Source organism: Dermochelys coriacea, chromosome 3 (assembly GCF_009764565.3).
Source record: "Dermochelys coriacea isolate rDerCor1 chromosome 3, rDerCor1.pri.v4, whole genome shotgun sequence".
NCBI classification, from domain to species: domain Eukaryota; kingdom Metazoa; phylum Chordata; order Testudines; family Dermochelyidae; genus Dermochelys; species Dermochelys coriacea.
This window is the reverse complement of record NC_050070.1, coordinates 5,518,215-5,545,438: the sequence shown is the minus strand read 5'-3', so window position 1 is coordinate 5,545,438 and position 27,224 is coordinate 5,518,215. Positions and strand designations below refer to the sequence as shown.

At 47.7% G+C, this 27,224-nt stretch overlaps 1 protein-coding gene across 10 annotated transcripts in view; it reads left to right on the top strand.

The window, feature by feature from the left end:
* EFR3B (EFR3 homolog B) overlaps window positions 1-27,224 on the top strand; it is a 169,036-nt gene that overhangs the window by 111,414 nt on the left and 30,398 nt on the right. For all 10 annotated transcript variants that reach the window (XM_043510039.1, XM_038396987.2, XM_043510042.1 and 7 more), the window contains exons 5-9: window positions 3,794-3,915; window positions 11,740-11,889; window positions 17,202-17,336; window positions 19,220-19,298; window positions 24,222-24,357. In XM_043510039.1, coding sequence (XP_043365974.1) covers window positions 3,794-3,915; window positions 11,740-11,889; window positions 17,202-17,336; window positions 19,220-19,298; window positions 24,222-24,357 — 622 coding nt within the window. The remainder of the gene's footprint in view (window positions 1-3,793; window positions 3,916-11,739; window positions 11,890-17,201; window positions 17,337-19,219; window positions 19,299-24,221; window positions 24,358-27,224) is intronic.

Genomic DNA, 27,224 nt, shown 5'->3' with positions numbered 1-27,224 from the left:
TATTAGCACAGGAATTATCTGTGGGGCTACAGTAGCCAAAACCTCACCAGGGAATTGGTTGTGCCTGCATTTGGAGAATGGAAAAATAAAGCATGTGGGATTGTTAGCAAAAAAGAAAATGTCAAGGACTCTGCCTTTCCCTGGGGAGAAAATAAATCCAACGTGTATTCAAAGTATCACAGCATTGGTAATTTTCTAAGATGTTTGTCTGAGATTACAGTCAGGAAAGCAATGACCACCTTCTCTTCAACGTAGCTACTCACTAGGTGCTCATGTTAGTTACCAACGCTTGCAACTTTATCCTGAGTCTTGTAATATTTGATGTTTTTCTGAGAGCTTCAGCTTCAGGTCCTGGAAAGAAACTGCAGAGACTGTCAGCTAAGTCTTTAGCCCTCGTGGTTGCAGAGAAAAGCTTGAAAATGTGACTCTCAAAGGCGAGATCTGTAGATCTGCTGACTTTACTGACACAACAAGTTTTTACTCTGGTTAGCCCTGCTGAGGCAGTGCGGCTATGAGTTGGATTCTGTCAGTAGCAGCAGACTTGTCAGCTAAGTTCTGCAGGTAGAATCTGCACTACTTCCCGGTGGAGATGTTGAAAGCGGGAAGAATCCAGCTGGATTTTCAGAGTCACATGTTATTGTAAACCTTCACTTTCAGGCCTAGATTCTCAGGTCCGCTAGAGTAGCGCTCAGTGCCCTTCTGAGGGCATTAGATGGCTTTATGCCATCTTTCCATCCTTTCAGATCCTGGAATTACTGAGGTTGAACCAGCCTATAATGCAAATTAGAGCAGCCTCAGGATTGCTCTAACTTGTCAGTGGAAAAAGATCCTCAAGGTGCTGCTCCCCCAGCCAGGATCACCAGAGCACATTGTGCTCCCATCTGTGACATCCCCCTTCCAATCTCCTGCTGATCCCTCCACGGTGGGGGCTGGCATAGGGCTGGCTATCCAGCTCAGGATTCTCCTACATTAGAGGTATTCTCAGCTTTTGCCTTAATGCAGCTTTATGTCCTCTTTGTATCACTGGAGCCCATAAAAGCTATAAGAATTATAAAAGAGAGTTTTTGATAATTTGCAGTGGTGGTGTTGTCCGTGTTGGGTCTACGATATTAGAGAGATGAGGTGGGTGAGGTAATATCTTTTATTGGACCAAATTCTGTTGGTGAAAGAGACAAGCTTTTGCGCCACACAGAGCTTTTCTTCAGGTCTGGGAAAGGTACTCGAGTGTCCCAGCTGGTGGAACAGATAGTTTAGCATAAGTAGTTAACACAGATTTGTAAGAGACCATTCAAGGTGAAGTGACCTGTTAACACCCTTGCAGTCCTAGGACAAAAAAGGGGGGCTTAGCAGGTGGCTATTTGTTTTAATAAGCCACAAACCAGTGTCTTTATAGATTCATAGATTCATAGATACTAAGGTCAGAAGGGACCACTCTGATCATCTAGTCCGACCTCCTGCACAGCGCAGGCCACAGAATGTCACCCACCCACTCCTATGAAAAACCTCACCCATGTCTGAGCTATTGAAGTCCTCAAATCATGGTTCAAAACTTCAAGGAGCAGAGAAGCCTCCCTCCAGTCAACCATGCCCCATGCTACAGAGGAAGGCAAAAAAACCTCCAGGGCCTCTCCAATCTGCCCTGGAGGAAAACTCCCTCCCGACCCCAAACATGGCAATCAGCCAAACCCTGAGCACATGGGCAAGATTCACCAGCCAGATACCCAGGAAAGAATTTTCTATAGTAAATCAGATCCCATCCATCTAATATCCCATCTCAGGGGATTTGGCCTATTTACCCTGAATATTTAAAGATCAATTACTTACCAAAATCCCATTATCCCATCATACCATCTCCTCCATAAACTTATCGAGTAGAATCTTAAAACCAGATAGATCTTTTGCCCCCACTGCTTCCCTTGGAAGGTTATTCCAAAACTTCACTCCTCTGATGGTTAAAAACCTTCGTCTGATTTCAAGTCTAAACTTCCTGGTGGCCAGTTTATACCCATTTGTTCTTGTGTCCACATTGGTGCTGAGCTTAAATAATTCCTCTCCCTCTCCTATATTTATCCCTCTGATATATTTATAGAGAGCAATCATATCTCCCCTCAACCTTCTTTTAGTTGGGCTAAACAAGCCCAGCTCCTTAAGTCTCCTTTCATAAGACAAGTTTTCCATTCCTCGGATCATCCTAGTAGCCCTTCTCTGTACCTGCTCCAGTTTGAATTCATCCTTTTTAAACATGGGAGACCAGAACTGCACACAGTATTCTAGGTGAGGTCTCACCAGTGCCTTGTATAACGGTACTAAAACCTCCTTATCCCTACTGGAAATGCCTCTCCTGATGCATCCCAAAACCGCATTAGCTTTTTTCACAGCCATATCACATGGGCAGCTCATAGTCATCCTATGATCAACCAATACTCCAAGGTCCTTCTCCTCTTCCGTTACTTCTAAGTGATGCGTCCCCAACTTATAACTAAAATTCTTGTTATTAATCCCTAAATGCATAACCTTACACTTCTCACTATTAAATTTCATCCTATTACTATTACTCCAGTTTACAAGGTCATCCAGATCCTCCTGTATAATATCCCGATCCTTCTCCGAATTGGCAATACCTCCCAGCTTTGTATCATCTGCAAACTTTATTAGCACACTCCCACTTTTTGTGCCAAGATCAGTAACAAAAAGATTAAATAAGATTGGTCCCCAAACCGATCCCTGAGGAACTCCACTGGTAACCTCCCTCCAACCTGACAGTTCGCCTTTCAGTAGGACCCGTTGCAGTCTCCCCTTTAACCAATTCCTTATCCACCTTCTGATGTTCATATTGATCCCCATCTTCTCCAATTTAACTAATAATTCCCCATGTGGCACGGTATCAAATGCCTTACTGAAATCTAGGTAAATTAGATCCACTGCATTTCCTTTATCTAAAAAATCTGTTACTTTTTCAAAAAAGGAGATTAGATTGGTTTGGCACGATCTACCTTTTGTAAAACCATGTTGTATTTTGTCCCATTTACCATTGACTTCAATGTCCTTAACTAATTTCTCCTTCAAAATTTTTTCCAGGACCTTGCATACTACAGATGTCAAACTAACTGGCCTGTAGTTACCCGGATCACTTTTTTTTCCTTTCTTAAAAATAGGAACTATATTAGCAATTCTCCAATCATTCGGTACTATTCCTGAGTTTACAGATTCATTAAAAATTCTTGCTAATGGGCTTGCAATTTCAGGTGCCAATTCCTTTAATTCTTTATTAAGACTGTGATTTTTTTTTAGTATCTCGTGAAGTTATGAATTTAAGCTCCCAGGCTGGTCTTTTGAAGGTGGTGTTGTACAGGTTTCCATTGAGGACGAGGACAGATATAGAGCGATCGCTTTGTGAAACGTGTTCACCCACAGATGACGGGGTGTCTGTCTTCTATCATTTTCCTGTGCAAGTTCATTTGAGAGTGTAGTGGTTATCTGGCTTCATCCACAAAGTTGTTATTGGGGCGTTTATTGCACTGGATGAGGTACCCCACATGTTGTGATAGGTGTGAATAGACCCCAAGGATCTTGACAGGTGTGTTGTGGGGGGTGTTGATCATTGTAGTGATGGAGATATGTCTGCTGGTTTGGCATCTGTTCTGGCAGGGTCTGGTGCTGCTTTGAGTTGGTGTGAGCTGCTCTGTGAGGAGCTTGCTTCTGATGATGAGGTTTATTAATCAATTTTCTCCCTCCACCTTTGCTTTCCTTCCTCTGGGCTGACTCTTTCTCTCATTCATTTTCCCTTTTCCAGTTTGTGAAGTTCGCGAACATTGAAGAGGACACTCCATCCTACCACAGGAGCTATGACTTCTTTGTGTCGCGCTTCAGTGAGATGTGCCACTCTAGTCACGATGAGCTGGAGATCAGAACCAAGTGAGTATGGAATAAAACACGTCAGCCCCCACTTCTGTCTAGCAAGTGAATAACTGAACAAGTGAATGAAACTTTTGGGGCTTCTCTACCTGGGGGTGGTCAGGAAAGATGAACTGAATTAACTACAGGTTAAAATTTAAAAGGGATGAGTTAAAACTCATTAACCAGTGTGGATGCTCTTATCCAGAATTCAAGAGGCCTTAATTTGGTTCATCTTAATTCATCTGGAAGTGAATTAAATTAAACTGAATTAAGGCCACTTTAATTGTGAACGAGAATGTCCACACAGGTTTAATTCAGTTTAACTAATCCATTTTAAAAATTAATTTGGATTAATTTGCCTGAGTGTCCCCATGTAGACAAGCTGTTACATGATGCTTTTCATCTTGGGATCACTGTGCAATGGAGCCTGTGAACAACCTCTGGGAGCTGAAGCCACCTGTGAAATGGAATCCAGTTGCTCTCTATGCCATCCCACAGCTAGTGCCAGTTGGGAATTTTTCAACAAAACATTTTTTATTTGGAAAATGCCGATGTGTTGGCAGCAAAACTGTTTGAAGAAACATACCGGGTTTGCCAGAACTTTAACCGAGATAGGTCTCTTGGGTGCAGGATGGAACTGAAAGAGGCAGACGCCCTGGGGTAACTCAGTGGTTAGAGCTCAGGACTTGAATCCAGCTCTCCTTCATTCCAGGTGAATGGGTCTCTGCCTGTTTTTTTTTCCTGTTTTGTTCTGATGTGGAAGGGGAAAGTTTCTGAACTCTTGAAAATATTCACAGGAGAGGAATACAGTTTCCCACCCGGATCTACTCACCCTACTAGGTAGCTGGAAGCCAGTTCTTTTGCCAATGGCTGTTGGGCATAGAGGGTACAAACTCACCCTCTAGGAAAACCTTCCAGAGACCACTAGAACTCACTAGAGAGAGGCCATCAAATTGGTAGAGACCCAGTGACTCAGATCAGGGTTGAGGCATATCGGTGGGAAGTGTGCATCTAGTGTATGGTTCAACATAGGACTTCAGTCTCCAGTGCTGTCGATCTGGCTCATTAGAGCAGCATTAAAATCCACTTACGTGACCACATGCTTGATTATAATACTGAAATACGGAAAACTGAATCTCTCTAGACACGAGTGTTAATGAGCGACTTGCTTTCCTGTGCTGGGAAGATGCTCCTCGGGAGGATTAATTATGACGAACACAGACAGATTAATGTTGTTTATGGTGATCTTGTCTGCAGTGCATTTAAAAACAACTAGCACTTAAAGTTACCTCCTCTCCGTCCCTTGCAAAGCATTCCATAACTGACTGTGATGCTCTGGGGGGGTCACCCAGGCCAAGAAGTCAACACCTGTTTGCAGGGGAACTCAATAACCCTTCCAGTCCTGAGTTCTCCTCCCACAACATCTTTCTGCAATTCCCAGCCCCTCACTGTAACGCTCAAACAACCATTACCAAGGTCACTGCTCCTTTAGAGAGACAATATACAGCAGCCTGTTATCTTAACTGGGGTTAACACAGCCTTTCCTTCAGTCACGGCACTGAGCTGGTTTATAGCAAACGTAAATCAAGTTTGTGAACAAGCGAACCTCGGTGTAAGTGATTCCATAAGGACAGAAATGGTTACAAACAAACAAAAGTGAAAATACTCTACTAAGCCTGAAATTCAACAAACGAGAGTCTCTTGTTCAGAGAAGTTGTCTCGCCACAGTCATTATTCCAGCATGGCTGGTTAGTCCTTAGCCAGGATCCCAACACAGAGTTCAAATTGCTTAGTTTCTTTGGCCTGGTCTACACTAAAAAGTTAGGTTGACCCAGCCACATCGCTCAGGGGTGTGAAGAACCCACACCCCTGAGCAACGTAATGAAGCTGACGTAAGCCCGGGTGTAGACAGCACTAGGTGGATGGAAGAAATCTTCTGTCGACCTAGCTACTGCCTCTCGGGGAGGTGGATGACCTACACTGACAGGAGAACCCCTAAAGTAGTGTCTACACTGTAGTGTTTCAAGTGTAGACAAGCCCTTTGTCTCCTCAGGTGAAAGGCCACTTAGGGGTTTTCTTCCCCTCTCTTTATAGATCACTAAACCTTTGAAATGTGTTCTTCTGAAGTGACTCCCCACATAAAGTTCCTTTCCATGCCGGGTGTAGACGCCATCCTGGCTTCTGCCCTGCATGTGATTTTTGCAATGCAAATGATCTTCTTGCAAAGTCCAGTACGAAAGAATAGCCCCCTGTCCTTGGCCACACCTGGCTTCAGGTGTCTGCCCCTTTCCTTCGTCTGGAAAAACCCATTTATCCACTTCCCCTGGCATGCCTGCGTTAAATATGTTTTAATTGCTTTCCAGCACATCTGTATAATTCTTTGTAGGGTAACTGTACCCGCATCACGCAAGAACATGAATTAGCAGTAAGTTAGTAGTTTTCCAAAGATATATTACGTGCCATCTTTTGGCGCAATACCACGGCAGCAGTGTGTTAAGCACGCTGAGCCAGCCAGCCAGCCAGCTGAGACTCTCTGCTACGTGCCAAGGGGCTCCACGCCCTCTGGCACTGGGGTTCTCTAAGTGTCACCCTGACTGGGTGCCATTTCAGTAATGCCTGCTGTTCTCTTAACCATATTTTGCCCATGGTTAGGCTGCAGTCTGAGTTTGAGTTTGAATTGCTTCCCCTCATCTCATAGCGAGGTTAGGCGTTATAGGAAGCCTTTCAAAGGCTGAGGAATAACAAGCAGAGAGAGGCCAGGGACAGCACAGAATAATAACCCAGTGCTTCAGAGCTGAGCCAGGAAGAGTGTCTAGCACCTAAAGGAGAGGTGATCGTTTGGTCTCTGGTCTTGGAGTCTGGAACCTTAGAGCAGCCAATGCTCAGACTATGCACAAACCCAGAGCGAAGGGCATGAAGTTTTGCTGTTCTGGACTATTTTAATGCTGCTGGACAAACTATTAGTAGCTTTATGGTAGCCCTAGGTGCTCCTGCCAGAATCTGGACCTACATTGTCATGGGCGCTGTGCAGTCATATGGTAAAAGACAATCCCTGCCCTAGATTGTAGAGCTAACAATCTAAACAGACTAATGGTGGGAACAGACACACAGAGAGGGGACATGACCCAGGGTGGGTCATTGGCAGAGCTGGGAATAGAACCTATGGTCCAGAGCTCCCTCAGTTGGACCACCCTGCCTTTCAGATAGTCTAGTGCTCAGATAGTGCAGTGATGGGTACCAGTGTGAGAATCTGGCTGGAGAAAGCTAATGTTGCAGTCACTTGTAACTTTCAGGTTTTGCTTCTTGGGGCCTGCTGCTTGAAGGAGACTTTCTTTTTTCTTTTGGAAAGTGGGAATAAAACCACACCAGCCATTTCTGAGAACAGGGAGAGCGATGGGGAAAATATTTTCTCAGAGGGGAAAAGTAACATTGGCAGCTTTGTGTTTTGAAAGCTGTCTGGCTGAAACGGCTGGGACTAGAAAGCTGAAATTTGACAAGGAACGAGCCTTAACTGAGAAGAGATGCCTTGAAGTGTTCTAGTGAAAATTGGATGAGATTTAGCGGCGTTCTAAGGCTTTGAAAATTGCATTTTCACACATGAAGAGTCAACCTTTACTATTTGAATAATCAGAAGGAAGAATAATACACTACTTGGCACCCATATCACGCTTTTCATCTGGTGTCAAAGCTCAATAAGGACTGGAGCTCCAGGCGAGATTCACCCGCTTCTCTAGGTCCAAGCGACGAGTGATACTTGAAGTCAGATTCAGGCTCCAACAGCCCCAGTGCCAAGATTGGTTGGATTCAGCTCATTGGCAAGAGAAAGGAGCCATCGCTAAGGCTAGCATTTAGTCGGGGGTATTTTTAATAAAAGTCACAGACAGGTCACAGGCAATAATTAAAAAAAATTCACGGCCCGTGACCTGTCCATAACTTTTACTAAAAATACCCCTGACTAAATCTGGGGGGGGTGTTTGCTGGTGGGGAAGAGGGGTGCTCCGGGGGGGGCAGATGGGGGAGCTGCTGGGGAGGGCAGGGCCAAGTGGGTTTCAGTTGCCACTGGGATTGCAGATGCCCTGACATCCAGGCACATTTGGATCTAGAGTCTGGGCCCATCTCTGTTTGCAGTGGGCTAAGTCCTGAGGTTCCCACTCTGTTTTTACTGATCAAAAACCTTCACAGACTGCCGCCCCTCTTTACTTCTAGTGACCCAGTGGGAAGTCTGTTTGCGCCCAGGATTAGGGCCTATGTTTCTTGGGCACACTCTTGTGAGTGGGGGCTCAGTGATGTGCTGGTCCACGCACAGCTGCAGTATGTTTGCCGGAAGGGCTTGCCAGTGACTTACCAGGGGAACGTTAAAGTTCATAATCTGGGGGCTCTTACTCCACTTCCAGACAGTTCATTGAGAAACAAATGCCTAGAAAATGAGGAGAAAATAGCGACTATCCTGTGACCCTTACCCACAGGGTCACGATTTCCAATTGCATGGGGCCTCTTTTTCTCCCTGACTTGGTTCCCCCCCCCTCCGTCCATGACCATCTGACCTGCCCTGGGATACTAAGAAACGGCCTCTGTATTTTAAACAGTTCTGTCCATGTACTTCACACACCAATTCCCTTGACACCTCCTGCAGCTCTAATGCAAGTGGACGTTTCTGTTCTCCTGCAGCACAGCTGCTTATTATTCACTTTTTAACACCGCCCCAAATTCTTCTAGTCCCAGCCCTCCCACACCTGTTTCACCTGGTAAAAGTCAACAAGCTGCCTTGGAGCTCCGTCTGTGATTCAGCACCAGGTCCTCAGATGCGGTAAATCAATGGATCTCACTGATTTATTCCAGTGGAGGATCTGATCCTTAGTGTTTATTGAGAAATGAGAGGTTTCAGAGTAGCAGCCATGTTAGTCTGTATTCGCAAAAAGAAAAGGAGTACTTGTGGCACCTTAGAGACTAACAAATTTATTTGAGCATAAGCTTTCGTGAGCTACAGCTCAATCCGATGAAGTGAGCTGTAGCTCACAAAAGCTTATGCTCAAATAAATTTGTTAATCTCTAAGGTGCCACAAGTACTCCTTTTCTTTTTGAGAAATGAGGTTACAGGGCCAAATTCAGACCTGGGACAGTTCCCCTGAAGTTATAAAGTATGTCATCTCTCTAAAAGGAACGGAACACTGCAGGGTTTTTCTCCCCCCAGGATTGCTGGGAATTCAAGCCATGTCTTTAAACAATGCAGTCATTTTCCAGGGAAGAGATGCTGCGTGGGGTGAACCATCCCTTAAGGAGGGTACGTTTTTCTGGGTTATGTCCCTTTAACCACCTTGGGCCTCATATTTTCAGTGATGCTGCAGTGAGCGAGGCTGGGAGTGAGGATGCCCAGACATTGATGGCATGTCAGACACAGCTTCTCCAGCCTGGTCTGTTGGCTTTCTTCAGATTCCCTTGGGGCCTGTGGGGAGGTTAGTGTGTTTGCTTTGGGTCAGGGCTGCTGTATTTGGGGAAAAGAGGCAAGCCATAGGAGCTGCAGAAGAATGAGAGGCATTTACACCAGATCCTCAGATGGTGTAAACTGACGTAGCTGCATTTACATCAGTGAAGCGAAGCTGATTCCCACCAGCGGGGATCTGGCTCAGAGGCTCTTGGGATCCCATCCAAGGGGCACCGCGCGTGTTTAATGATCGCCCCACTATGGAATGCAGGATCGGGATCTTTGTAAACCGTCCAAGGCAGAGATCTTGTCGGCCGGTTTGTCTTGAAGGCACCTCTTGCAGCCCAATTTAAATAATAAGCATCCCAAAGAAGCATCCATTTGGACCTGGAGGGGGATTGTCAAAGGTAGAAAGGTGCCCAGCTCCCATGGAGCCCGTTCCAATCTGGAGTATAGTTTAGTGACTGAGCAGAGTCTCTCTGGGCCAATTTGTTCACTGCAGCTTATTTTCCCCTTACTCTGATCAGGGACATTTTATTTTCCCCTAGTAAGACAATGGTGCAGAAAACTCATTGTTTCCCCCTGACCCATAGAGCACAAATGATCCTGGTTCAATTACTCGCTGGATTGCAAGAGGCCTATTCTGCAGTTCCTGCAATCAGGGGAGAAGTACCCTGTGGTTTTGAGTGTTTTAGTTCTGTTTAACAGCCCTTCTTTGGGAGTTGTCTCGGGGTCAGATAAGTGCGCTGGTCAGATCTGTGGTTCCATGAATTGGTTTCACAAAGTGTGTTGGGCTATTTTTATTTTTCTGGCTCTAGGAGACCACTAAGTATACAGATTGCTGATCTGAGTAAAGGGGTGGTCTTTCCTTGTCATCACAGCTGAACAGTTTGGGCTCTGGGCAGAGCGGGGGATTTCTTAGTATGGAGAACATTTTTGTAGTCCGCTAGAATTGAACCTAGGATCTTCAGAACCGAAAGGACAGCACTCACGCTAAAGGAGTACCTCTTTTAGCTGTTACAAAGCAACAATTCCTTCTTGCTGGAGCCAGCTATTTGAGGGAGATGTGAATGATCATATTATGTTGGACTAGATCTTCAGCTGGTAGAAATTGGCATACCACCATTAAAGTCAATGGAGCGAAGCTGATTTACGTTAGCTGGCCCATTGCCTGTTGGGGTCTGCTAGGAGACACAGAGAAATAACACCACTTGATTCTTTGCTTCTAAGTCAAGATGGGCTTGAACCAAAATCCTGACTCCAAGAACCCTCAGACTCTGGGGAAGATCAGATCTGGGTCTGAACTTCATGGCTGCCCTTTATCTTTGTATTGGGCTAAACCTAATCCCCAGATTCAGGACCCCCTCCCCACCACATGCTGGGGAAATTTAGATCTTGGTCCAATTGTAAACGTTGCAGCCTGGGCCCATCTCTGTTTCTAAGCAGATTGACCACTCTGTTAAGTGAGAAATAATGTCAGCAATTCACCCCTTGGCCCTGGCTTGCTAATCACTACTGGTGCTTTGTCCCTCTCTAGCACTTTCACCTAAGGCTCTCAGAGCACTTTACAAACTTCAAATTAGTCCTGACAGCAGCCCCTGGGAAAGACAGAAGTAACATCTCCAGTTTAGAGATGGGGAAACTGAGGTACGGGGAAGTAAATTGACTTGCTATAGATCACTCCGTCACACAGCTGGAAGGAGAAGCCAGAGCCTGAACCCCGCCGTACACTGTTCTAATTAGAGCAAGTCAGAATAATGCTAACAAAACGTTCTTTTCACTGGGATTTGCCAATTTGTCAAACTTGAAATGTTCCATGGAGACCGTTCGATTTGATGAAGTTCTGTGGGAACCCTGCTGGGTTTCCTGCCAGCTTGCCCGCTATGCTCTTCAGCAGCCCATTGTCGGGGATGGCGGGAGCAGAGAGGCTAGAAGCTCCTTGGCCGTCTGCACTTCCAGGGGCTGTAGCTCTAGGACAGTCCACCAGACAGACTGCCCTAGAGCTTGGGGCTCTGTCCCCTTTTGCAGAGAATTTTTTGCTCTCAATTGGAACAAACCCAGATTTTGAACTCGAAATCCTCCATGAAAGGGAATGACCTCCCTTCAAACAGCTCGAGTTCTAACCAGCAGGCCCAGCTCCCAGAGCTGAGAAAGGAAGCCCAGAGTCTTGACTCCCTGTCTTAACCACTAGATCACATTCCTCCTGCAGAGTTAGGAAAAGAACCCAGTCATCCTGAATGGCCAGTCCACTGCTCTCACCTCTGGACGACCATCTCTTTCCTAATGTGGCTAATGTCACACCTGTGGGATGGGTAATCCCCAGCCGTTTGGAGTCACGGATTCAGACGTTCTAATGAATGGGTAGCACTGTGTCATTCGTGTGTTGGTTTTTTTTTTCTTTTTTTAATCTTTTCCTTAAGGATCCGGATGTCCGGCATAAAAGGCCTTCAGGGGGTGGTGAGGAAGACAGTTAATGATGAACTCCAAGCAAACATCTGGGACCCGCAACATATGGACAAAATCGTGCCTTCGCTGCTCTTCAACCTACAGCACGCAGAGGAGGCTGAGAGGTGAGAGTTTGTTTTTCCCTTCCTGGTAGGGGGCGTGGAGCTGCAGATAGCGTTTCTGGTGCTGCTTAGAATTCCCCAGTGCTAGAGTCTGGGTAGCAGCAAACTGTTGTTCTGTTCCCCGAGCAGCGGGGAAGGGTTTGAATTCCTGGAGTGCCCTCTGTCCTTGCTGGGTGAGAAATGGGTGGACCAGGCCTTGCAAGGCTGTCTGGTTTCAGTCGCACGTTGAAGCAGATCCTCAGCTGGTACAAATCGATGTCAAGGGAGCTACATTGGTTTGCAGCGTTGAGGACCTGACCCATATTTCCTCCTATTGCCACAAAAAAGGGATGATTAAAACAGCAAAACCATCTTCCCTTAAACTGCACCCCAACCCCCCCATCAGGCTTTCTGCAGACATCATAAAGAGGTGTAAAAAAAAAAAATCCAGACATTTTTTTTCCAATGCAGGTGACCTTTAAGTAGAACTGGGTGACATTATTTTATTTATTTATTTATTTATTTATTTATTTATTTTATTTCTTGACAAATGGTAAATTCAATGAAACATCCATTTTCCAGGGGACCAAAACTATTTGCAAATTTGGGTCAAATCTGGTGAAAATAAAAAAGAAGAAGAAAATATATATTTAAAAAGACAAAACAAAATTCTGACCATTTAGACACTAAATATGTTGTTTTTTTCATTTTGAAACAATGGTTTTGTTTTGAAATGTAGCTAGATTTGACAAAAAAACCCCAAAAGATTTTTAAACAAGCAAACAACAAAAAAAACCTTGAAATGAAACAAAACCAAACACTGGGGAGGAGCGGGGGGAGGGAATCACTTTTGGTTGAATGAATTGAAAAGTTTCTGCTGGAAACCAGTTTTTCCCCCGGGGCAGTGATTCGCTGAGTGCCTTTCTCAAGTTCTGCAGCTAGCTAGTGGCAGAACCACGGGCCCTGGTTCTCTGCCTTGTAGCCTGCTACCAGCTCTCCATTTTGTTTATATTCTCTGAAGCGCACAATATTTAATGAGCATTCAAGTTTGGGGCCTTTGGAAGATTCCTTAAAATGAGGCAACTTGAGTTTTTGTTTGTGGTGTTTTCTCTCTGCAGGACTGAAATTGCCTGCTGGGAAAGTTCTTCGTTATGATGGTAGCGCTTAGAGGCCCTGTTGTGTTAGTTGCTGTACAGACGCCTGAAAGGAAGCACTCCCTTCCCTGAGCAGCTTGCAATCGAAAGAGACAAACCAAAGGCAGTGTTGTTATCCCCACTTTGCAGATGGGGAACATAGGCACAGAGAGATGAAGTGAAGGGTGTGGGGAAGCTTGAGGCAGAGTTAGGAATTGAACCCATCTCCTGAATCCTAATCCAGATCATTAGCCACCAGCTGTTTGACTCAGCTTGCTTTGCAGACCTGTCAAGGTAAAAACGCAGACCTGTGCATTCGCCAGACAAGTCTCAGCTTTTTCTCCTCTCTCTCTCCAATTTTAGAGAGGAATAATTGCCTAGACAGTGTGCCAGCTGTGACAGGAGATTAGGTAAAACCTCTCTCTCTCTCCCTTCCCCATCATATGCCTCAGGTATGTCCACCCCAGCCTGCTGGGTTTTCACAAGCAGACAGAAAAGGAGTACTTGTGGCACCTTAGAGACTAACAAATTTATTAGAGCATAAGCTTTCGTGAGCTACAGTTCACTTTATCGGATGCATCCGATGAAGTGAGCTGTAGCTCACGAAAGCTTATGCTCTAATAAATTTGTTAGTCTCTAAGGTGCCACAAGTACTCCTTTTCTTTTTGCGAATACAGACTAACACGGCTGCTACTCTGAAACCTGTCACAAGCAGACAGGGATTTTTAAGGGAAATTACTCAGGCGATAGATCTGCTTTCTTCAGATTCTGTTACAGACTGGCAAGAAAGGGAAGTATGCATGAATTCTGCCTGGTTTATTTTGAAGGTTAGGAAAGATGCCTTCAAAAATCAAATGTTCAGGCTTAAAACTCCTTCATGGTGTTTGCATAAGCAAAAGGTCCAAGTGGAAGGCCAGATCCTGATGCCAGGATGTATCTGGAGTAACTTGTGAGTAGGCAGCGAGTTACCCTGGATTTGCACTGGGTGAAGCGAGGACAGGTTCTGGCTCTGGGGGTCTGATTTTTGAAGGAGTGCACAAAGTCCCATGTTTCATATTCAAATAGGCATTTATGGTGTGTAAAACACTGCAGTCTCCTGGCTTTGGGTGTCTACCACTGTCCTCTAGCGGTTAGCTCCCAGAAAGAATAAAGGAGCCTTTCTGGGTATGCTTATAGTGCGCACAAAGCCCGGGCTCTGATGCAAGTTGGCACCCAAGTCTGACCACACACAGATCAGTGTGACTCGGGTCAGCAAGCACTGAGGGCCCAGGCCCTAGGACTCTGCTAAGGGGATGGGTCAGAGCCCAAGTTCTGCTGTGACAGATCCAAGCCCTCTCCTTGTGCAGTGTGGACACAGCTCAGGCTGCAGACCCGCGGTAAGTGGTCAGCCCAGTGCAGGACGGATGCGTTAGCGGGGCTGAGGCACCCGGATCCAGCAACTGTAGTGCAGTGTGGACACAAGCCCGGGCTTGGAAGCACCAGGTCCCACAGACCCAGGCTTAGTGTGCAGTGTAGTGCTCCCATGAGAGGGGTTACCTGAAGTGGTTGAGACATGTGTATTTGGATGGGGGTTCTAGCCTTGGCTCCCCAGGTGCATGTGTTAAGTTTTTGTAGTGACTGAGTGTGCAGCACGTGGACAGTCTCCTACGGATACACACTGCAGACCAAAGGTCCCGCTCCTGCCCCGTGGGTCAGACACACAGGCCTGGCTGGTAGCAGTGAGCTGTGTGCTTTGCTGCTTCCTCGTCCCTGCCTCGCTGCCGGGCTGCTTACACGGGAGTCTGTGCAGCACCCGTCTGGCCCTCGGGTGCCATGGCGACATGTTTTTCAAACCTGATTCGTATGGAAAGCGAGGCAGATCAGTGTGTGTTTTCAGATTGTTCTCAAGGCGCTGGGTCTCTCCTCACTCGGATCTAGGCTCCGCATTCAAGGGCCCATGGCTAAGGAAGCTCTGACCCCACTCACCCTCATGGTCCCGTCCATCCTCCAGGGGCACTAATAAGATGTATAGTATTGGAATTGGAAAAGGTTCAGAAAAAGGAAACACAAAATGAGTAGGGGGCTGGAACAGTTTCTGTATGAGGAGAGATTAATAAGGCTGGGACTTTTCAGCTTGGAAAAGAGGTGACTAAGGCGGGATATGACAGGGATCTATAAAATCATGACTGGTGTTGAGTAAGTAAATCAGGAAGTGTTATTTGCTCTTTCTCATAACAGAAGAACTAGGAGTCACCAGATGAAATGAACAGGCAGCAAGTTTAAAACAAACAAAAGGAAGTATTTCTTCACAGAACGCACAGTCAAACTGTGGAACTCCTTGTCAGAGGATGTTGTGAAGGCAAAACTATAACAGGGGTCAAAAAAGAACCAGATAAATTCATGGAGGATAGGTCCATCAATGGCTATTAGCCAGGATAGGCAGGGATGGTGTCCCTAGTCTCTGTTTGCCAGAAGCTGAGAATGGGGAACAAGGGATGGATCACTTCATGGTTACCTGTTCTGTTCATTCCCTCTGAGGCACCTGGCATTGGCCACTGTCGAAGACGGGATACTTCGCTAGATGGACCTTTGGTCTGACCCAGTGTGGCCGTTCTTAGGCACGTAGCTGCTGCAGGTGGTGATTTAGAAGGAGATGAAAAAAGAAAAGGAGTACTTGTGGCACCTTGAAGACTAACAAATTTATTTGAGCGTAAGCTTTCGTGAGCTACAGCTCACTTCATCTCAAGCAATCAGGGCCAGCCACCATCACAGCCAAGTCCTTGAGTTTGACGCTGTGCTTCCCGGGCAGGAGTGTGGTGCGGGGACGGGCTCCCAGTTGGTTTTTGTGTTTGAGCGGAGGCTGCTGGGGTCTGAATCCACTGGAGCAGCCGGGGGCTGGGGGCTCACTACGAGGTATAATAAATAGCAGCGAGCTAGCCCAGAGGTCAGGAATGGCTGGTTAAGGTATGTGTGTGGCCCCTGTTACCGGGATATCTGAGCACCCCACAATCTTCATTGTATTTACCCTCTCAGCACCCTGTGGGGTAGGGCAGTGCTGTGGTCCCCGACTTGCCAGCGTCGCACAGGGCATCACCGGCGGAGCAGAGAATTGACCCCGGGGTCCCACTAACAGCACTAACCGCTGTGCCATCCTACCTCTCAGAGTCAGCGTGGCCAGTTCAGAGTCTGATGGCAGAGATTCAGAGTAGCAGCCGTGTTAGTCTGTATTCGCAAAAAGAAAAGGAGTACCTGTGGCACCTTAGAGACTAACAAATTTATTAGAGCATAAGCTTTCGTGAGCTACAGCTCACGTAATGCATCCGATGAAGTGAGCTGTAGCTCACGAAAGCTTATGCTCTAATAAATTTGTTAGTCTCTAAGGTGCCACGGGTACTCCTTTTCTGATGGCAGAGAGCGCAGCGTTCTGGCCAGCTGGAGATGGGACGGGGTGTTCGTGACAGCCTCTGTTTGGGTTCATCAGGAGCTTGGATCTTCGATTCCAATAACCCCAGCGTGTTACTCCCGGCCGAGTGTATAAAGCACAAAGCGGTTGTTTTGGTGGGGAAGGGGAGAGTCGGAGCTCCCCCTACTGGCCCATTACAGAATAAACTTAAACCCTGAACCAAAGACGCTGTTTTACTTGGAGCCCTAATTTGTCAGAACAGAGGAATTTCCCACTGTGTGCCTCCATTCCATGGTACATCTGAGCTGTGCCACGCTGGTAAACATTAGGATCTGCACGGGTGGGAGAGGTCCACGTGGGCGGGGTCCAATAGTCAGCATCCCTTCTGTTTATAGATCATCTCTCCTATCAAAGGAGCCCAGACTGGTCAACAGGTTCACCGCACAGAGGGAATTCCTTCGCTGAGCACTGAAATGCAGCCACCCTGGAGCAGAGCAGAGCACAGCAGTTCTATTCTGCATGGTGCAGTGGCATACTGGAAGGAGATGGGACGAGCCACTAGTGTAGCTGGCATGTAGGGAGGCAGTATGGCTCTCATTGTAGACCCAGATTTCCAGTTCCAAAGGGCGATTTTTATATTCTGGATGCTGGCATCCTTTGCAGCGGAGGAGTGGCAGCGCTGGGAGTGCGGTGTTGGAAAGAAAGCGAGAGCATCGCGTTGTGGCACGGGAGAATGAGGGTGTGAAAATCGGTCTCCTTGAACGCTGCTGTACTGAGGGGTTGTACAGATGAGGCTTAATCTCTCTCTCGCTCTCTCTCAGCCGCTCTCCATCTCCCCTGCAAGCAACTGAAAAGGAGAAAGAGAGTCCCACTGAGCTGGCAGAAAGGTGCCTGCGGGAGTTACTGGGGCGAGCAGCTTATGGTAACATTAAGAACGCCATCAAACCTGTTCTCATGTAAGTCATTCGCTCAGGTGATTGTCCCTCCACCCTGCCTGTATCTCTTTTTTGTGCTGGACACTTTGGCTATCTGTGTTCTCTTTTCCTCATCCCCTTTTGTCCCAGAGTGGGACCCTTTTGTATTGTTGATAATAAGGAAGACTAATATTGCCATGAATTAGTGAGGGTTGGGTCTACACTACAGAGTTAGGTCGACATAAGGTAGGTTATGTTGACCTAACTATGTCAGAGTCAACAATACAGGGCTGCTCCCACCGATGTAAGTGCCCTACTACACGGATATCATAACTCCACCTCCAAGAGAGGCATAGGGCTTAGGTTGGTGTAGTTAGGGCAAGGCAAAAAGAAAAGGAGTACTTGTGGCACCTTAGAGACTAACAAATTTATTTGAGCATAATGTGTTCCTTACATCTGCTGTTGGCTGTCTTGTCAATTTCATGGCTCAGCTGGAGCCGTGAAATTGACAAGAAAGTTGGCTCCTGGCTCCCCAGCCGGGTTGCTGCCAGGTCTCTACTCCAAGCTGAGCTGCCACCCAGGCTCCTGGCTTGAGCTGCCACTGGGGCTCCCTGCTCCCCACTGGGAACCCTGCTGCCCCCTGGGGTCCTGGTTTCTCGCTCCCCATGAGGAGTACAGCAGCTGAGTGGACTCCGGGTGCAGACCTCTTCGCTGGAAGTGAGAAGCCCTGGGTTACTGTATCCCAGCTCCTGGCTGGGAGTGGGGGAGGTGAGAAGCCTGGGCGCAGTTGGACTCCTGGTGAGGAGCTCCGCGGAGCTGAGAGCCCTGGCTCTCAGACCCCCACACTGCCCTTCTTCAGTCGATGGAAGCACTCCTGGTGAGGACATGCACCACCGACAGAAGGAGGGTAATGTGGACATCAGCCACCGCAGTAATTACTGCAGTAGCTGTACATCGGCCTAACATAGATCAACTTAAGATTGTAGGGTAGACATACCCTTAGTGTCGCTTTGTATGTAATGGAATCATAAGAACATCAGAACAGCCACACTGGGTCAGACCAATGGTCCATCTAGCCCAGTATCCTGTCTTCCAACAGTGGCCAATGCCAGGTGATTCAGAGGGAATGAATGGAACAGGTAAACATCTAGTGATCAGATCTATTCAGCTGTGTGTCATAAACCTTAGACTGCTCATGGGTAGTGGAGATTCTCCTTTAGTTCAAGTGGCAGTGGGACCTGTGTTTCTGGATCAGGATGAGCTGAGTTCCATCTCTGCTGCTGCTTTGAAGTTAGTGGCCACAGCCTGGAGCAGAATGACGGCTCTGATGTCCCGGGGGCAGTGGATTTGTTCCAATACCTAGAGCATTGCACTTTTCCAAGTGCTGTGTACGTGTTTGGTAATCTCCTCCTCCCAACAACTACTTCCCCTGGTGGGCGGGTAATTACTATCAGCCCCAGTTTGGTGAGGAGGGAAACTGAGGCACAGAAAAGCTGAATGATTTGCCCATGGTTACAGAGGGACTGAAGGCAGAGCTGGGATGAAGACCTAGGAGTTCCTGGGTCCCCGTCCCAGCCATACAGGAGCAAAGTCAGTGAGCGCAAGTTGTGGACTAACCCCTGAAAGTGAGCAACTTCTGGGCCTGGGAGGGAATTGCAGAAAAAGGCAGACAAATTAGCTCTTTACAGGGTTTGAGCCTTAGCTGGCAGTTTGCAATTCTACATCGCCTCCCCCTTCCCGATCTTTGCTCTTCTGCCTCCTCTCACTCCCTGCTCTGACTGCTTCTGTGTCACCTGCCTCCCATGCTGTTTGTTTGCTGTTTTCTCTGAGCAAAGGGAAAAGATGTCTTTGCTTGTCGTACCAGCAAGTCTACAAGCCTCTGTAATTGTTAAACTAACTCTTCTCTTTTTTTCCTTTCCCTGAAGCCATCTAGACAACCACTCGCTCTGGGAGCCAAAGACGTTTGCTATTCGTTGCTTTAAGATCATCATGTACTCCATTCAGGTGAGCCACTGGAGAGATGACGTTTTGTGTCATTTCAGTCCTGTAATGAATTGTGAGTGCATGCCCCATTGCTCTCTGCTAGAAGGAATCTGAACTGCATAACTTGTGTGTCAGTGGCCTGGTGCTGCTAACTGTGGTGAAGGCCTGTGCTTTTTGAGGAGAAGGATCTGGCTTCTGTCCCTGTTGTTGCTGTGAAAGTCTGAGTAACTACTGCATGCAGTGCTCTGGCAATGATGGACAGATTTGTTGCACTCTATATAAGATCGTGTGGGTAATTCCCTGGAACTAATCTGTATGTGTCAACACAGAGATTTTGCTATCAGATGGTTCTTTGCAAATTACATCAACATATAAATACTGATACCTTGCCCTTATACGGTACCTTGCAAAGATGGGGAGGTTGTTACCACCATGTTACAGATGGGGAAATTGAGGCATGGAGGGGAAGTGACTTGCCCAAGGCCGTACAGAACTCCTGATTCCAAGTCCTGTGCTCTAACCGCTAGATCATACTACTTCTGTGATTTATCTGTGGCACTAGTGACTGATCCTAAACCCGTTATTCAGTCAGTGAGAGTTTGCCTGAGTTGGGACTGCAGGATCGGGGAATGCATTGAATCCTTGTCTTTCTTTCCCTTTCCTCATTCATTAGACGCTCGCAGCCCAGTGCAGCAAATAATAAGAGCCCCTCGCTGTGCTGGGTGTCAGGATCATGCCCTGCACTCCGGAGAAGGACTAAGAAGGCCTATCATGAAGCTGGAGCTCCAAGGAGGAATTCAGGCTGACTCAGCCAGAACTCCTGGGGTGCTCATGCCGGAGTGGTAGTGCAGTGCACTCCCAGCTGTGCTAGCCGGTTCAGGCAACAGGACCATGGCCCTGCCCTCTTCAGGGAGCTGCTGCATGTGAAGTGGCTAGCAGGGACTATGCTTCCTAATGGGATTCTGGCCAACCCCTGGCAATCCACTCCTGGAGCCCGTCCTTGTGCACCCACTTGGGGCTAGCCAGAATTTGGCCTCGAGATCCCGTCTTGGACAGCCTGGGCTTTGCAGATATAACAAGAAGTAATGCCTTAGGCTAGGGGGTCCCATCCACAATTGCTATATCAGGGAGGTGTTACCTAGGCAGAGGTCAATTACCTGCCTTGGAATTTGGCCAGGGCTAGCAACCCTTTTCTGTGAGCCAATAAAATGCTACTCTAGAGGACCGTGTGCGTGGGGGACCCAGAATACAGCCTGTCTCTCTCCTTGGGGAGCCATTCTTTCCCTGTTTGTCAGTGCAAAGTAATGTCCCATTGAGTTAGGTGGTATGGCAATATGGTGGGAAAAACCTTGTCAACGGAACCATGGGGAGCTACCCGTTTCCAGCTTGCTGCCGTTACATCAGTGCACGTCACCGGTCTCAGGAGAAAGGGAAAGGAGCCGCCCAAGGCTAAGCACAAACTGTGCAGACAGGAGAAAACGATACAGGTCAAATTCTGCGCTCAGTCACTCCCACGGAGCCCCAGTGGCTTAGCAAGATGTTGCTTGGAGGTAAGTGAGGGGAGAATTTGACCCTCGTGTAGGATACAGGAAAGATATTGAAACAAATTGTGAAATAATCAGTCAGCCTGTGGAGGAGAATAGGGTTAGCAGGAATGGCCAGCATGGCTTTGTCAGGAGTAAATCATGGCAAACCAACTGAATTTCCCTCTTTGGCAGGGTCACTGGCCTAGTTGCTGGGGGGAAGCTTTAGACATGATATACCTTGATTTCAGTGAGGCTTTTGACACAGTCCCACATGACTTTCTCATAGGTAAACTAGAGAAATGTGGGTTTGATGAAGTTACTATAAGGTGGATTCACAACTGGTTGAAAGTCTGTAGTAGTTGTCACTGGTTTGCTGTGAAATTGGGAAGATGTATCTAGTACGGCCCTACAGGGGGGTATCCTGGCTCTAGAACTATTCAATCTTTTCATTAATGTCTTGGAAAATGGAATGGAGAGTATTCAGATGACATCACGCTGGAGGGGTTGCCAGCACTTTGGCAGACAGGATTAGAATTCAAAACCACCTTGACAAATTGGAGAATTGGTCTGAAATCCAAAAGATGAAATTCAATAAAGACAAGTGCAGCGTACTTCACTTAGGAGGGAACTATCAAAAGCACAACTACAAAATGGGGAATAACTGGCTAGGGGGCCGTACTGCTGAGAAGGATCTGGGGGGTTATAATGGGTTCCAAATTGAATATGAGTCAACAATATGGTGCAGTTGCGAAAAAGGCTAATATCATTTGGGGTGTATTGACAGGAGCGTTGTTTGTGAGACACGGGAGGTAACTGTCCCGCTCTGCTTGGTGCTGCTGAAGTACTGGAGTAGGAGCACTGTGTCCAGTTCTGGGTGCCACCAGTTAGGAAAGATGGGGACAAATGTGAGAGAGTTCAGAGGAGAGCAACAAAATCAAAGGATCAAAGGACCTGTGAGGAAAGGTTACAAAAACTGGCCAGGTTTAGTCTTGAGAAAAGAAGCCTGTCGGGGGACCTGATAACAGTCTTCAAATATGTTAAGGTCTGTTATGAGGAGGATAATTATCAATTGTTCTCCATGTCCTCAGACAGCCTTATCTGCAGCAAGGGAGATTTAGGTTAGATATTAAGTGAAAACTTTCGAGCTCTCAGGGGAGTTCAGCTCTGGAACAGGCTTCCAAGGGAGGTTGTAGAATCCCTGTCATTGGAGGTTTTTAACAGATTGGCCAAACACCTGTCGGGGATAGTCCAGGTTTATTTGGTTTTTCCACGGTGCAGGGGGCTGGACTTGACGACTTTTTGAGGTCCCTTCCAGCCTGACATTTCTATGATTCTATGACTCTGAGCTTTATCTTTTTCCCCTTCTTGCTCTGAAGTCAGCCCCTTTCAGGTGACGACGTTAGATTGAGTTAGGCCCCAGATTTAGGTTTTGTTAGAAAACAGGATTCTAGAAATCCTGAGGTAATTAGAAATGTTTCCAGGATCTCTTTGTTTGAATCCCAATGAAAATATATTTCTGTCTGGATTGTCGTCTTGCTTCCCTTCTTTGTCGTCACTTAGCCCATTTACTTTTCACCCATCGCATTGGTTATTTATCCTTTTTCCACTCTGCATTGCTGGGCGAACAGAGAGGAAGGACAGCTTGGTGGTTAGGGCATTAGCTGCGAAGACCAGGTTTCAATTCCCAGCTCAGCCACTGACTTCCTGTGGGACCATGTACAAGTCCTTAGCCTCCCTGTTCCTCAGTTTCCCATCTGTACAATGGTGATCGTAGCACTGCCTCACAGTGATGTCGGGATAAATCTAGTTGATACTACAGTGATAGGATACCAAAGATGTCAGTGTCACTTTTGTTTCTAGTTAATTTTGATTTATGGCTCTCTCCTGCCAGCTCAGTCCTGCTGTCTTTGGGGAATGCTTACGTTAGGAAAGGCACCTGTTTTCATTGCATGTTTTATCTTGTAAACTGCACGATGCCCATTATCTTTAGATTAGGTTTTATAAAATCAATTTTTTTTACAAAATCTAAATGCTGGGCATAAGTAACTCACTAGGTTCCGTTTGAAGGATACACAATCAATACATTCTCCCTTCATTAATACTTGGGGTTAATCACTTATTGGACCAACTCCTGTTTGGTGAGAGAGACAAGCTTTCAAGCCACACAGAGCTCTTCTTTAGGTCTGGGAGAGGTACTCGGAGCGTCACAGCAAAATACAAGATCAAACGGATAGTTTAGCACAAATAGTAAGCACATATTGTAAGGGACCAATGCTAAGCTATTTAACCTTGTATTTAGCTGTGACGCTTTCAGTACCTCTTCCAGGCCTAAACAAGAGCTCTGTGTGGCTCAAAAGTTTCTCTCTCACCAACAGAAGTTGGTCCACTAAAAGATATATGACCTCCCCCACTTCATCTCTTTCATATCCTGGCACTGACCCAGTTACAACATCCACACATACAGGTTTAATCATGACAGTGGCTTTTATACATATGTAAACCCTGTAAATCATTTCACCTGTATGAACATCTCCAGACTAAAGTTCCATGCGCTAGACTTTTGTAAGTATGTTTCCATTCTGCATGTACATTTCTATTTGGTAGCTCGAAAAGACCGGTTAAGGCATCAGGTGTATTCCTGGGTCAGTGAAGGATGTTCCCTCCACAGTATATTTCCCTGTGCCTTTTTCCATAAATACACTGATGTAGTCTGTGTGAGCACATCTTCTAATGACTGGACCCAGCCTCTTACTTTCCCTTCGTTAAGGGTGGTCCCCTTGAGATCGAGTGGCAGAGACCAGTGCTTTTGGTGCTGAAGGTCCCTGATTCTGTCCTTCCAGGGGACCTGTCATACCTGCATGTCTGTGGCTGTGCTAATGTGTGCATGAAATGATCCGCTGAGCTCTCTGAGCCAAGGTAGTGAGTGCCATTAGGAGTGACACATTTATCACTCCAGGTGTTAAATTGATCTCTGCACTTGCGGGATTGGCCACAGAATTCCTCCCCAACTCACCTTCCTGCTACCGTCTCCCTGGCGTCAGTGTGATTACACGGGCTGCAGGCGGGCACGGAATTTGGCCTGATATGGAAGATTCCACACACACAGGGCAATAGTTCAGTGCTGCGTATGTCCGTTTTTAATGGCCACCATTGTGCGGTCAGGAAAGTCTCTCTGCAGAAGTGACCCCACACCCTGTGTGTCTTCCAGTTAACTCTGCTGCCTTCCTTGCAGAGGTGGCGCTGCTATGGGAAAGAAGGCTGGATTCTGCCCTCACATGGGTGTCATCTGCCAGGTGCTGACTGCCAGGCCTTCCTTTCTTGCGCTGATGTCCGAGGCAGGAATTGCCCCCAAACTGCTAAGGTCGGCCTGGCTCAGCAGCCGTCTATCAGTGCGGCTTACTCTCTGCTTTCCTTCCAGCCTCAGCATTCCCACTTGGTGATCCAGCAACTCCTGGGACACCTGGATGCCAACAGCAAGAGTGCGGCCACGGTGCGGGCTGGGATCGTGGAGGTCCTGTCAGAGGCAGCTGTCATCGCGGCCTCTGGATCAGTGGGTAAGGAAGGGACCCAGTCCAGTGAGCCTCCGATCATGGCCGGAGGTCACTCCCATGGCTTTCCCCATCCCTCCAGCGGCTGAGCCTGCTTCTGCCTCGCCGGACTGGAGCGATTCCCTTCAGGCTGGGGCCTGCAGCAGTAATTGATCTGAGAGGCACGGTGGGAGCTTGGTTCTCAGGAGCCAGAAATGGCAGCTTCGGGAGCCGTGGCGAAAGCTTGGCCCAGCACAGGCTGCTGCATTGTAGTGACTGGAAGCATTTGTCAGTTTCCTTTCGAGACCCATTAGATGGGACGGGGCATTGCAGAAAAGCCTGCGGTTACCCAGCACATTGAGATGCCAGCTGGGGATAAAAACCCTATGCAGCTGGGAAGGAAAGGAAGCAAACAGACAGATACTGGGCTGATGGATTGTTGGTGCCGGCAGTGCTGTGTCAACAGGGAATGGTTCACCCTAGCTCATTGCTTCCCTTTGCACTGCCAGCAGCTGGCACCATGGGCACCAGGTCAGAGAGCAGGAAGTGTCCGAGCTTTGGGGGGAGAATGGTTTGATTTAGGTTTGCTCCAACTCCTGGCTGGAAAGATCTGAGAGCAGCAGGTAGTGCGTTTGGAGAGGCGGACTCCCCGGCAAGGCTTTTACACTGGGGGCCTGCTCCTGCTCCCACCTCCGGCAGCAGCCGAGTGGGACGAGGGAGGTGCCCCTCGTGTTGCCTGAGCCAGCTGGCCTTAGGAGCTGGTGGATTGGCTGGTTCTACGGGGTGAGCTGAGCGCATGCAGACTGGGATTATGGGCTTTAAGGGAGAGCTGCTGGCATTTGGACAGCACAACCGCCTGCGGATTCCCTTGTGCTCAGTGCTCCTGCTTCGAGCTGTAGAATCGCGGAATCTGGGAGGGGTTCCTCCTGCTTAGCACTTGGGGGCAGAGACCCAGGAGCCCTGGGTTTGGTACCCCTTGCTCTCCTGGCCTCCTGACGCACAGTGTGACATAAACACAGATGAATTTGTTCGGTCCATTTATCAGATGCTCTTAAATCCTGGATTCCCTGGGGTTGTGGGCTTCCTGTCTCTGAGCTTCAGGGTCTCAAGCACATCAGGCCAGGGAGCGTTGTCTAGTGTCTGTTGCAGGGGACTGGGAGTTGAACTCCTAGGCTCGGTTTCTGGCTCTGGCACTGTCTCACCTTGTGGCCTAGGGTAGGCAAAAAGCAGCTAATGAGACCGGGTGAGTAGAACAAGGAGATGGGCAGGTTGTTGGAGATGGAGGTTCACATCATCAGGATTATACCGGGCTTTGTTTCCTGCCCCCCCCGGCATCTTTTCTGTGTCTGTCTTTCTTGTATTTATATTCCTACAAGTATGTGGTCACATGTATTCAGGCCAGAGGTGCATCAGAAACACACAGATCCTTGGAGAAACCAGGTAGTTGTTGTTGGCATTACAGGAGTACATCAGGATCTCTTTGTGCCAGGTGCTTGACCAACACACAGTGAGAGATGGTCTCAGCCCCAAAGAGCCAGCAATCAAAATAGATGAGACAGAAAGGATGGGAGGGGAAACCAAGGCATATAGCAGTGAAGTGAGTTGCCCAGGATGACACAGCAGGTAGAGGGCAGAGCTGGGAACAGAGTCCTGAGTCCCAGCATGCTCTGCACTTCGAAGACTGGACAACTCTGCGCAACGGAGTGCAGCTCCATAGCAAAACTGCCGTGTTCTCTTCTGTAGGCAGCGTAGCTGGAGCCGTGTCGGTCCCAGGATATTAGAGAGACGATAACCTGTAGAAGAGCTCAGGGTGGCTCAAAAGCTTGTCTCTCCGCAACAGAATTGGTCCAATAAAAGATGTCACCTCTCCTGCCTTGTCTCTCTAGTGTTCTAGTCCATTTATTTCATCTGTTCTCGCTAGGATCTCACATCCCCATGGTATCTAACCCCCTCCCGGTCATGCGTTCAGCAGCATGACTGCACAGCTCTCTTGCTGTTTGTTCTCCCGTCCTCTCCCCACAGGCAGACGTGATTGCAGGGAGTGGCTTGTTTTGGTAGGGTTGTAGGGGACTTGGGGGTTTTCAACACATGCGTTTCTCTGTATTTGTGTTAGGGAGAGCGAATCAAAGAAATGCGCCTTGCAGTCAGAGCAGAAGCGAGGGAGGTTTGTGATGGTCTTTAGCTTCCGGGGGAGTTCCCTGGAGCACTGCGGTGTTACGTGGGGAGGCCCTAACTGCTGTAACCCTGTGCAGATGGCATCAGACCATTGTAATGACCTTGCCAAGCCGTGTTGGCCGGGGCTTTCAAAAGCGCTCGGTGTTGTCCTAGGTCTGTTCCCTGCAAAGTCAGTGGTCATACTCCCCTTTGATGGGAACAGAGTTAGGTGAAGGCTCAGCCTGTTTGAAAACCCCACCCACTCCCTCCCTTGTGGCCTTGCCTACATCAGAGCGTTGTCCAGATCGCTGTTACCACCAGTCTCCATGGTGGCAATGGAGGGAGCACTGCTTGGGGCTGTTGGCTTTCTCCATCATTTGTCTCATCTGACATGATCAGGATGGTCAAAGGTGGCAGCTGCCGGGGTCCCATCTGGCCAAGCACCGCCCACTGGGGAAGTTGAACCAGTGGTTGCAATTGTGGGATGTATCGGGGTGGGGACTTATGTCCCAGTCATAAAGACTCCAGGGGCCAAACTCCCCGTTGAGTTGGGTTTAACAAGGGCTTTACTGCAAATTGCTAACAAATCAATAGCACCGTTTGGTCCCATCTGTGCTGGCAAACCCCAGACTGTGCTCTCGGAAATGATCCTCGGATGTGAGATCTTTGCTAGTGTAGATGTGAGAGGTAATGTGTGAGGTTCATACTGGTGGGAGGGTTGAGTTTGTGGCACTGTCCAC